At 41.3% G+C, this 12,519-nt stretch overlaps 1 protein-coding gene across 8 annotated transcripts in view; it reads left to right on the top strand.

The window, feature by feature from the left end:
• LOC137347331 (myotubularin-related protein 9-like) overlaps positions 1 to 12,519 on the top strand; it is a 50,808-nt gene that overhangs the window by 15,271 nt on the left and 23,018 nt on the right. For 3 of the 8 annotated variants that reach the window (XM_068011767.1, XM_068011769.1, XM_068011774.1), the window contains 3 exons: positions 3,751 to 3,813; positions 6,043 to 6,151; positions 11,081 to 11,206. In XM_068011767.1, the coding sequence (XP_067867868.1) occupies positions 3,751 to 3,813; positions 6,043 to 6,151; positions 11,081 to 11,206 (298 nt within the window). Of the gene's footprint in view, positions 1 to 2,220; positions 2,312 to 3,750; positions 3,814 to 6,042; positions 6,152 to 11,080; positions 11,207 to 12,519 lie in introns of those variants that run through there. The other 5 variants (XM_068011768.1, XM_068011770.1, XM_068011773.1 and 2 more) reach the window with 4 other exon arrangements.

Genomic DNA, 12,519 nt, shown 5'->3' with positions numbered 1-12,519 from the left:
CTCAGAGTGGAGCCAGGGTGAATTTCCCTTCGGTGTTTAACCCAATCCATGGGAATATAGTAAATTACCAAATGGAGATATGCAGATTTAAACCCACATTCAGCCATTGCTTAGCATCATGGTGCCGTTAACTGAGAAATCGATTAAAAATGATCAGAACACGTCCATTTGATTACAATGCCATTTTGATGTAATGAAGGTACCATATTCACATTTGTCATATGAAGGAGTGAGAAAGTCACTTGTAGAATAGTGTTTCTGTGTTACATGCTTGAGCTATGTTGTTTTTTATTGGGTTTTAGAAATCTGTAGGCTGTGGAAGATTCAACGGGGTAGAAAATGAGTAAAAGACTAAGCTGGTGGGATGATTGTGGATTTCCCCACAGTGACAGAGGGTGCAGAGAGGAGGACCAGGTGCTGGAAGGTGGGATTAGATTGGGCGGCTAGTTGTTTTGGTCAGCATGGACATGATGAGCTGAATGGCCTCCTTTTATGCTGTAATTTTTCTATGGTTCTGTGGAAGGTTGTGCAGGATGGTGAAGCTCAAGCTTAGGAGGAAAGTTCTGATAAGCAATATGTAATTTATTTCACAGAGGCCTGTTTAAATCAAACTCTGCAGTCCAGTGGATGCCTTCACTGTGGATTCTCTAACACAATGGCAATGCTGATTAATGTTTATTAATTCATAATACTAAAAAGAACTTGCATTAAATGTAGCATCTTCACAACTCAAATTACTTTATAACCAATGAATTATGTTTGAAGGACAGATATGTGGGCAAACACAGTTCCACAAAGCAAGATTCCACCAACAGTAAATAAATCAATACCAGATAATCAATTTCTGGTTGTATTGGATGAGGGAGAAATGTTGTCTAGAATAGTGGGAAAACTCCTTGCTCTGCTTTGAATAATGCAGACAAACTGGTAAGGACCTTGTTTAAAGTATTATTCAAACAATGGCACTGAGTTTCCAGTACTCCCTGAGTGCTACTGCATACAGAAACAAACAGGAAGAAGGTCAAAGCTGCAAGGGATTTTTTTTTCTGTTAAAACCCATGATCAGAATCTCAGAATCCTACAAAAAAAAATTAAAACACAAGAGCCACATTCATACAAAACATGTGGCTGTGTATGGAACCGAATCCTACATTGACTTCAGCAGATCGTGAGGTGCTATTAATAGCGCAGCAAAATACAAAGCTGACAAATCTGCTCACACGTCCCAGATCGGACACTTTATATAAAGAGAGAATTTAGTCCAGCTCGTCTTCACTAACAATATTCTTGATTACTAATATGAAGCAAACACCCCTGAGCTACCCAGTCAAGAAGGTCAGAGCTGCACTTTACAATAACACTGTCATGTAATTGGTTATAAAAATGTGAAACTGAAATCCTCAAAGCTCTATGAAGCAAATGAAAGGGAATTTCCTCAGCCCCTACTGCAGTGTCTAGTTCACACAAACTCCCTTAAATGGGTGTTTTTTTTGGGTTCTGTAAATGAAAAGAAACAGAAAACTCAAATATATCGGCCTGGTTGAATCACATATTTTATCAGGAGTCACCTTCTCTATCAGTGCATCTTTAGGGAGGATAACTGAAAAAATGTTACTCAGCGCTGGTATTTGATGGTACCTTCATAACCCAGGATATCTCATTGATTTTATCGTTTCATCTGCACATATTAATTCAGCAGATTGACAATTGCTATCTCTATAAAACCAATGCCTGTGAGATGTCATCAGCACTTCCAGTTTAAGTCAAAAAATGAGCAGAAATGCACAGAAAACAAAAGGGTGTTAAATGAGGACCAGGATTCTTTGTAACTATTTGATTTTAAAAATAGAATTGTTTGTTGTTGCTTTTATTTGATATTCTTCATCTGCAAAGCTCCTCCATGTAGATGAAAATATTTAGAATCTGGGCAAAGTGGAGGAAACGTCCATTTCGGGAAATCTGTGTGAAACCCACACAGTGGGGTGATGTCAATAATGTTCTCGATGATGAGACTCCCTCTTTAAAGGTTATAGGTGATTTTCTTTTCATTTTATTGACTTTCCAAGGTACTAATGTCTATAGCGCAAAACTCTCCACAAATTGAACATAATAATGGAAAGAAAACAGTGCAAGAAATGGAAATACCATTGAAATGGCCTTCTGGGATTTGGGATTGATATATATTTTCACAGTGTTGAGGAACTCCTTGTGCCATCCCAGCTCTGTCTGAGCCCCAGACTTAGCCTTTGCATGCTCAGCAGAACTCTCGGCCAGTTACCACAGCAAAGCACATGCATGCTGATCTTTGAAGGTAAAGATCACATGCACACTCATATAGACAAATAATATTATATTGACACTGAGATGTTTGGTTACATAGAATGGTTCAAGGTACAACATTGTTTAAATAAAGATTCAGTCCTTTCAATAATTAACTATTGATTAAACATTGTGAAAAATTAAGACAGGATTGCATGATTTTTAAAGTTTACATTAAATTAATGTATAGTCACTGTGGAAGGTTATTATAATGCAGGAGGATCACTTTATTTCTTAATCTCTAGTATATCACCAATCAAAAATACACAGTAACCAAAGGTGAGCAGTGGCTGATCAACTGGGTGTAAATTTCTCTTAAATTTTGACACTTGCAATTATTTGTTGTTAGCCAAGAATCATTTTCAGATTAATGTGGGCCAGTTAATAATTTAATGTCTTTCATTATTAAGGCCACAAACTGGAAAATCATCTTGAACTATTCACAACATTCTGACAGGAAGTTGGAATGACAGGAAGTTAGAATGACAGGAAGTTGGAATGTCCTAGCTCTGAAGGCTAATGTTAAATGGTAAAATATCTGCATCCCTTTCTGTGTATTGCTGCTGTAACTCCAGCAGAGTGTGGCGGAAGGATTGCAAGTTAAGCCAGGACATAGATACTGGATCCCAGTCTTCAGTCAGAGTTTCCTTGCAGCCTTGTAAGGGGCAGAGACCCGCTCACCTTAAACAAGGCCATTGGTAGAAGGGAGTGGGGTCTCCCAGCCTGGGAGTTTCTGCAACCCTGGCCTACACAGGGCACCTTGATCTACAAATTGGCAGCTGGTACATCGGGCGGGACCAGGCGTAATCATCCACTGAATATCAGGAGTGGAGTCCACCTGGCAATCCAGGCCAAGTTATGACCTTGAGCTCTGCAGAGGAGATAGTTTTATAAACAGATTTTGCAGCCACCTTTGAGGGAGTTCTAATCCCATTCTGGGGCTGGAGGTGGTAGGGTTGGGGGCACAAACCCTCTCCACTCTGGAAACAACACATTACCCCATGGGTAGGTGGAGGCCCAAGACAACCCCTTAGTGCTGCAGATGCTCACCCACTAAGGGTTGTTCCTGTAACCCTGTAAACTGGCAATTACACCAGGTAGCTGGATTCACAGATCTTTGACCCAAGAGCATTTTACATCATTCTTAATAATGGAATAGCAACATTAACAATGATCTGATTCCAGTTCTGATGAATGATTCTTCTCTTTCAAAAGCTTACTTCCCTGCTGTGTATTTCTAATATTTCTTCAATTTGAATTCTAAATTTCCATCATTTTTTAACTTTAACCCACAGGAGCCATTCTAACTTGCTGTTGTAACATGATTAGAGGAAGCAGGATTTGTTAAATCTGAACTCAATATTTAACAAATGCTTCTTTCTTTCTGACACTAATATCCCCTGTGTTTGTCTTTTCTCTCTTTTTTTTAAGCAGTGTGCAGAATCTAAGTGGATACCAAAACATCAAACTTGTAAATCAGCAGAACGGGGACAGGTCTGGTATTTAATTGCTGTCAGCCTGCTTCTTTCATGTTAGGCTTAAAAGCTTTGTGCTTTTGCAGATCATTAAATTAAACGTTTCTCCCCTGTGACTTTTAAAGAACTTTTCTTATTTTTCTCCCTCAATTTAACAGAAACTTAAGTGATCCAACTGGTCTTATTGTCTGTCAGTGATTTTTTTAAGTGCCTCAGTTATTGCTAACGCTACGTTGCAAAGCTATTGTTTGTGCATTTCCTGCATCTGTTATATTAAATGCACTCTTTTCTGATGTAATGTGTCTGTAAAGAATATAGAAACAGGAGGAGGCCATTTGGCCCCTCCTTCGAGCCTGTTCTGTCGTTCAGTCAGATCGTGGCTAATCTGTATCTTTACTCCATCTATCCGCCTTGGTACCCTTACCAACAAAAATCTAGCAATCCCTGTTTTAACATTTTTAATTGACCCCCAGCCTCAATAACTTTTCGGGGGAGAGAGTTCCAGATTTCTGCTCCCCTTTGTGTGAAGAAGTGCTTCCTGACATCACCCCTGAACAGCCCTGTCTTATTTTAAGGTTCTGTCCCCATGTTCAGGACTCCCCCCACCAGAGGAAATAGTTTCTCTCTATTGACCCTATCAAAGTTTCACTGTCATGTGGCTTTGTTTACAGTTTCTTGAGCTATGAAATAAGGAAATATTTTCCATCACTGAACCACAAAAGAAATGAAAATCTAGACATAAATGTAGTGATAGCACCTGGGCAAAAGCAGTCAGGCCCTGCATCACATGTACTCTTGGATTTTCAGTTCACATATTTAACTAAGGTAAAGAGAGTCTAATCGAGTCTGTGTACTTGGTGACTGCCATTGGATGGACTCATGTAGCTGCCAAAACAGAAAATGACACAAATCTTTTGGCAGCACCACACATGTACCATCTTCCTGGCCCATCCCTTCCAAACAAGCACATCCTTTTTCAGAGTTCAGATAGAAATCATATTTGTTCCCCTTATCTGCCAGTTTATACCACAGTAAGCCTGATTTTGACACAGGTTCAAATGCACTTATTTGCTTGTTGTTAATCTTAAAGCATTTGACACATGACATTTGTTGCATTATAAGTGTTCTAAGTGCATTACAGTAGATGCTGGAGAGTAACCACCTTTTCTCCAATTCACAAGACTCAAATTCATGTTTTCTTGTGTACTCAGAACCTGTGAGCTTAGAATACCTGGTGACTTGGACAGGGAAATGGAGGGGCAGTGTACACGTGTGCAGCAGATTCCCTGCATTTCTGTGCTTTGCAGAAACAGATTTTCAGTTGATTCTGCCATGCACTAAAAGGGTTTCCTAGAGGAAAGTCAGCAAGCACTAGACAGACTTTCTTCCTGTATTTATTCTTGTGTAAGTAGAGGAGTTGATTGGTACAGGCAGTAACATGAATCGGCTGCAGTCCACATCACTCTTTAACATTTTGCTGTGAATTTGTGATCATTAAAGTTAGTGCTCAGGAATATAACATTAAGGTGTCAGGTATGGCATGATTTGATGCAGAGTAAAGCTCCCTCTACCATGCCTCAATTATGCTTAATGTGTCATTTTCCTGCCATATTTGTATCCCGGTCTTCTTGTTAAAGTAATGCTGCCCAGGGATATAGAACCTCAACTAATTCTCTTGAAAATACTAAACAATCACAGCATGTATTCTGTTATATTCTGACCAAGAAAGTGTGTATGTTTTGTACAAATCAATAAAAGATTTTTTCAAAAATCAAATAGCAGTTACTGGAGTCAGTCACAGACATCATCGTCTACCATTATACATCACTACTAAATCCTACAAATCGATGAGGTGCCAATAGTTCTACTTTTACAGCGGAGGTGCAGCTTCACACTCTTATAGGTACAGGCTACTGCCTCAAAAATACCTACCGGGTATGCCCCTGCTATTTTTCTGTTTAACTCAATAGGGTGTGAACAACCCAGAGTGAATATTGCAATATATTGTTAAAGAAGTTTTTAACGCTGTCAGAATAGACAGTTTTTTCATGGCAGTTGAAGGCATGTGAGAAACCCAGGACTCCACATAACAGAATGTGAGGCTAGAACATAGAACCAAAAACCCACTTGTGATGGTCCTACTCCTGAAAATCAGTAAAAAAAATCTTAATGTGTTTCTGTTTGAATCTGATATATTTGTGTTCTTCAAAGCATTTAAAAAGCACAAAACATTTTCTTTCTTTTACAGATTTGCAGGGTCTTCAGGGATAATAACTGTTAAATGTAAAGACTTGTGTGTTATGTATCTGGAGATACCAGGAATGGAAGAATGTTTGAACATTGCAAAGTCCATTGAGGTAACACATTGAGTGCTAAAATACTTTAGAAATCACTATTCCATTTGTTAAAATAATTAAGAAAATAAAACATTCGGATAGAAGTTCTGCTGCTGTACTCACTAGATCATGATTTTCTCTATTAAATTGACTGGGCAGAAACTTGCAGGTTGGGGGTAGCAGAGGTGGAATTTCAACCCTTCAGATTTAAGATAGGAACTGTTCTATTCACAAGAGAAGTAGGAGAGAATAGGTTGAAATTTCCTGATGTTGTGCTTCCAGCTGGGAGTGATGCCCCCAGCGAGTGTATCACAAGAAATCATTGACACACAGCGATGGAGCTGATGGGCTGAATGGCCTTCTTCGTGCTGTAATGACTCTATGACTATGATTTTCCACATATTAATTTTAGTTCCAGAGAAACACTCCTTTCAAGGACCCTCTCCACTGGAAACCATGGATTGTGAAACCATCCCTATTGTGTTTTCACTTCCAGGATCTGAATGTGAATCCAGTCTAACCCAAAGGGAAGTACCCTTTTGCTAATGGTTAATTGTACAAAGTTTCAAGAACAAGTCCCAGTTCAGGTCACAAAACCACCAACTAATTCTAGAATCCGAAGGGCACATGGATTTTTATAGTGGAGTTCCCCAGAGATCGGTGTTGGGACTCCTGTTTCTCTTGATATATGTTAATGACCTAGACTTGGATATATGGGCAGAATTTCAAAGTTTAGGGATAACACAAAACTTGGAAGAATTATGAACTGTGAGGAGGATCGTGATGGGCTTCAAGAGGACATAGACAGGCTGGTGGAATGGGCAGACAAGTGACAGATGAAATTTAATGCAGAGAAGTGTGAGGTGATTCATTTTGGTAGGAAGAACAAGGAAAGACAATATAAAATAAAGGATACAATTCTAAAGGGGATGCAGGAGCAGAGGGACCTGAGTGTATATGTGCATAAGTCATTGAAGGTGGCAGGACAGGTTGAGAAAGTGGTTAATAAAGCATACAGTATCCTGGGCTTTATAAATAGAGGCATAGAGTACAAGAGCAAGGAAGTTATGATAAACCTGTATAAAATACTAGTTCAGCCTCAGCTGGAGTATTGTGTCCGATTCTGGGCACTGCACTTTAGAAGGATGTGAAGATATTAGAGAGGGTGCAGAAAAGATTCATGGGAATGCTCCCAGGGATGAGGAAATTCAGTTAGCTGGATAGATACGTTGTTCTCCTTGGAGAAGAGAAGATTAAGAGGATATTTGATAGAGGTGTTCAAAATCATGAGGGGTCTGGAAAGAGTAGATAGAGAGAAACTGTTCCTGTTGGTGGAAGGATCCAGAAGGGCGGCACAGTGGCGCAGTGGTTAGCACCGCAGCCTCACAGCTCCAGGGACCCGGGTTCGATTCCGGGTACTGCCTGTGTGGAGTTTGCAAGTTCTCCCTGTGTCTGCGTGGGTTTTCTCCGGGTGCTCCAGTTTCCTCCCACAAGCCAAAAGACTTGCAGGTTGATAGGTAAATTGGCCATTATAAATTGTCACTAGTATAGGTAGGTGGTAGGGAAATATAGGGACAGGTGGGGATGTTTGGTAGGAATATGGGATTAGTGTAGGATTAGTATAAATGGGTGGTTGATGTTCGGCACAGACTCGGTGGGCCGAAGGGCCTGTTTCAGTGCTGTATCTCTAATCTAATCTAACCAGAGGACACCGATATAAGGTGACTGGCAAAAGAAGCAACAGCGGCATGAGGAAAAACATTTTACGCAGCGAGTGGTTAGGATCTGGAATGCACTGCCTGAGCGTGTGGTGGAGGCAGATTCAATCGAGCCATTCTAAAGAGAATTGGATAATTATCTGAAGAGAAATATTTGCAGGGCTATGGGGAAAAGGCGGGGGAGTGGGACTAGGTGAATCTTGTAGAGAACCGGCACGGACACAACAGGTCAAACGGCCACCTGTGCTGTAACCATTCGATGATTCTATGATACTACGTTAAAATAACTCAATGTCCTTCACAGAATGAACTTTTTTAAAGCACAGTGATGACTGTTATGTATTCAGGCATAGAATTGCCAGAAAAATATGCAGTATATAGTGTAGGAAATGTCATGTTTTGAGGTTAATTGTTAGCAGTAAGAATTAACAGTACCAGATCAGAGAGGCCCCACAAATAAAAAACTAATTCATTTTGCACACTGATATCCTTCACTTTAATGCACAGAAACGTTAAGAGAACACTCATGGTAGATCAAGTCAGGTTTCGTTATACGTGTTACTTCTGATCCTTGCAACCAAAATGATAACTCACATATTATTCCAAATCAATTCCAAACTTTAGTGTACAGTGGAATGCTATGTTTAGTGTATCTTTAGTGTACAGTGGAATGCTATGTTTAGTGTATCTTTAGTGTACAGTGGAATGCTATGTTTAGTGTACAGTGGAATGCAATGTTTAGTGTATCTTTAGTGTACAGTGGAATGCTATGTTTAGTGTACAGTGGAATGCTATGTTTAGTGTATCTTTAGTGTACAGTGGAATGCTATGTTTAGTGTACAGTGGAATGCAATGTTTAGTGTATCTTTAGTGTACAGTGGAATGCTGTGTTTAGTGTACAGTGGAATGCTATGTTTAGTGTATCTTTAGTGTACAGTGGAATGCTATGTTTAGTGTACAGTGGAATGCTATGTTTAGTGTATCTTTAGTGTACAGTGGAATGCTATGTTTAGTGTATCTTTAGTGTACAGTGGAATGCTATGTTTAGTGTACAGTGGAATGCTATGTTTAGTGTATCTTTAGTGTACAGTGGAATGCTATGTTTAGTGTATCTTTAGTGTACAGTGGAATGCTATGTTTAGTGTACAGTGGAATGCTATGTTTAGTGTATCTTTAGTGTACAGTGGAATGCTATGTTTAGTGTATCTTTAGTGTACAGTGGAATGCTATGGTTAGTGTACAGTGGAATGCTATGTTTAGTGTATCTTTAGTGTACAGTGGAATGCTATGTTTAGTGTATCTTTAGTGTACAGTGGAATGCTATGTTTAGTGTATCTTTAGTGTACAGTGGAATGCTATCTTTAGTGTACAGTGGAATGCTATGTTTAGTGTACAGTGGAATGCTATGTGGAGCATCGATCACAGTTGGTACTCCACTGGCAATTAATATATTTCATTATTGCCCAGATGAGACATTAATACAATCTAGGTCATCAATAAACCAGGGCAAAAATCACATCATATAGAAGGTAAGTGGATTAACATTTAATGTATATGTGGTCAATATGATTTTCAGGGTTGGCTTTGATCACCTCAGGGGGTCTGAGAGCAGATTGTTCTCCCCTTATTGGTTATGTTTCTTTTCTCCATGTTTTTTGCTTCTCCCAGGATGGGTGTGAGAGAGGGGACGGTTAGGAACTTTCTAGTCATGTTGGTCGGAATTTTGGATTTGGGTTTGGCACATCACCTGTGATGTGGCCAATTAGTGGCCAGGGAGCCCCAATTAGGGGCAGTGGAGGCAGAGTCATCCCACACCTCTGTGTGCCTCAGTACTACTGGCCTGCACTTGCAGTGTGAGTGGCTGCTGCTCATGCTGTTCATCCCCATATCCGAGTAGCTGAGCCCCATCTCCACGTTTGTCCTCCCTTGTCTCCAGAAGTGAGGTCACAGCTGCCTGCACTCCCTGCTATGCACCTGTAGGGTCACTCCCCCACCCGCTCCCCCAAGTGCTCCAGTGCCTACAGTTACCTCTATGTGCCCTTTACACACTCACTGCCACTGTGTGCCACTGCCTGAGCAGCTCTCTGAGCCATTGCACTTTCATTCACTCGTGCTAAATGACTCAGCTCCGTGACTGGCTCCCCACTGCCACCTCTTATTCAGCGATGTGATAACAACCCTTCGTGGTCCCTGTGCCTGAGAACAAAAATACAGAATCACAGAATCGTTACAGTTCATTAACCACTACTCTTTGTTTCCTGTCACTCAGCCAATTTCGTATCCATATTGCTGCCCTCCCTTTTATTCCATGAGCTACAAGTTTGCTCACAAGTCTGTTGTGTGGCACTGTATCAAATGCCTTTTGAAAGTCCATGTACACCACATCAACTGCATTGCCCTCAACAACCATCTCTGTTACCTCATCTAAAAACTCCAGCAAGTTAGTTAAATATGATTTTCCCTTAAGAAATCCATGCTGGCTTTCCTTAATTAACTCACATTTGTCCATGTGACTATTGATTTTGTCCCTAATTATTTTTTCTAGACATTTTCCCACCACCGAAGTTAAACTGACTGGCCTGTAGTTGCTGGGCTTATCTTTACATCTTTTTTTGAACAAGGGTGTAATGTTTGCAATTCTTCAGTCCTCTGGCACCACCCCCGAGTATAAGGAAGACTGAAGAATTATGGCCAGTGCCTCTCCGATTTCCACCCTCACTTCCCTCAGCGTCCTTGGATGCATCTCATCCGGCCCTGGTGTTTTATCCACTTTACGTACAGACAGCTTATCTAATATTTCCTCTTTATCAACATTAAGCCCGTCTAGTGCCCAAATTCTGCTCAAAATGACTAGAAAGTTCCTAACCATCCCCTCTCTCACACCCATCCTCTTTCGACATTACCTGGGTTGCATCTTCTTCTTTGGTAAAGACAGATGCAAAGTATTAATTTAATACCTCAGCTATACCCTCTGCCTCCATGTGTAAATTCCCTTCCTGGTCACTAATCGGCCCCACTCCTCTTTTTACCACCTTTTACCGTTTATATGTCTATAGCAAATATGACACAGGTTTGTATTATAAATCACTTCATATCCCAATTTTATTCCTACCCTTGAAGGGCAAAAATGTTGCATCATTCTGGTCCAACAATGGAACTCGAGACGTTGTCATTGATGTTTCTGGTACATTTGTTTGACAATTTCTGTTTTCTCTGACTTAATGTTCTTTAGGCTTTGTCATCTCTGGAGTCAACCAGTCACATGTACCCTTTCTTCTATCGACCAAAGCAACTGAACCTTCGTGAAGGCTGGGACTTATTTACTCCTGAAGAGTACTTCACTAAGCTGTCTATGCATGTTAGTTTATTATGGTACATTCAACCGATAAAAAAAGTTTCAAGAAAAAAAGAACCATATTTAAATGTATTTAATTGATATTTTCCCATTTCTATTCTTTTCGAGCTCCCCTCCCTTTTGCTGTGGGAGTGAAGGGGAGGGATGAACATTACTAATGCATGGCAAGAATTGTTGTCTCTCTCTTGCACAGCCAAGTCACCGTGTGTGTCCATCTCATTAAAATGACAAACACCACTCAGTAATTAAACCTGTAACCACTGAATTATGAAAAGAATGATTTAAATATGATGTTGCTTTAGATGCTGATGATAAATATTTCAAAAATAGTCATTGCTAGGCAGCCCAGGCTAAATGTTTCTGATGCCCACACAGACATTTTGGGCTGAATTTTGTGAAGGAAGCTGAAGTCCCACCAGGCAGAAAGCAGGAAGAGACCCCACTTCAGCTGGCGGTGGGACCGGGGAGGCAAATTCCCAGTGGTGGTTACTGCCAGGGCTGCCAACCTGCCCCCAAGAATACCGGCCCAATGAGAGGGCTGGCAGCTCAGCATCCTCAGCAGCACCACGATCAGTGGCCATTGCTGAGGCTGCACCTGCAGGATGGGGGCGTATCAATGGCCAGGCACCCTCTAAGCATGGTGAGTAGGGTCTGGGGATGCCTGGCTAGGCAGGCAGGCCCCGGCGATTCGTGAGGGGCGGGGGCGTTGCTGAGGGCAGGCAGTGCCATTGCCGTGGGGGCTGCTCCGTGGGCCATGGATGCCCAAAAATAGGCCCCCACTCCCCCAGAGCCTACTGGAAGCCTCCCAGGTTTCACTGGACAGTCTCCCCACACAGCAGTGGGCCTCCCAACCTCTGGCAAAATGCCCTCAAAGACGGGAAGAGGACCTTAATTGGCTCTTAAGGGGCTCAACTGGGTTCTCGGTGGGCGGCTGTTTGCCAGCTTTCCTGCCACTGGCAAAATGGCATGGTGACAGGAAGAGGTCTGGCACACCCCCTGATGCCTTCCTGCACCATTTTGCCAAACCTCCCACCTCTCAGGCCTTTGCCAAGGGGCTGGTAAAATTCCGGTATTTGTTTGTCTTTTAAAATTCTGATTGCAAAGCCACTAAAAGAAAAGGCTAAAATGATGCTTTTCTTCCAGGCTCCTAGGGAAGAATGTAGCCCATTGTTGTTTGCACACACCTCACATTGATGGCAAATTATTAATGTCCATTCTAAGCTGGTATCCAGGATTGGAACGTGTGCCATTCTCCCTTTCACAGATCAGCCATTTACTGACCCAGCTGTACCTGTATCAACCTTTACATGTCACAC

The sequence above is a fragment of the Heterodontus francisci genome, chromosome 31 (assembly GCF_036365525.1).
Source record: "Heterodontus francisci isolate sHetFra1 chromosome 31, sHetFra1.hap1, whole genome shotgun sequence".
Lineage (NCBI taxonomy): Eukaryota > Metazoa > Chordata > Chondrichthyes > Heterodontiformes > Heterodontidae > Heterodontus > Heterodontus francisci.
This window is presented reverse-complemented; position numbering and strand designations above follow the sequence as displayed.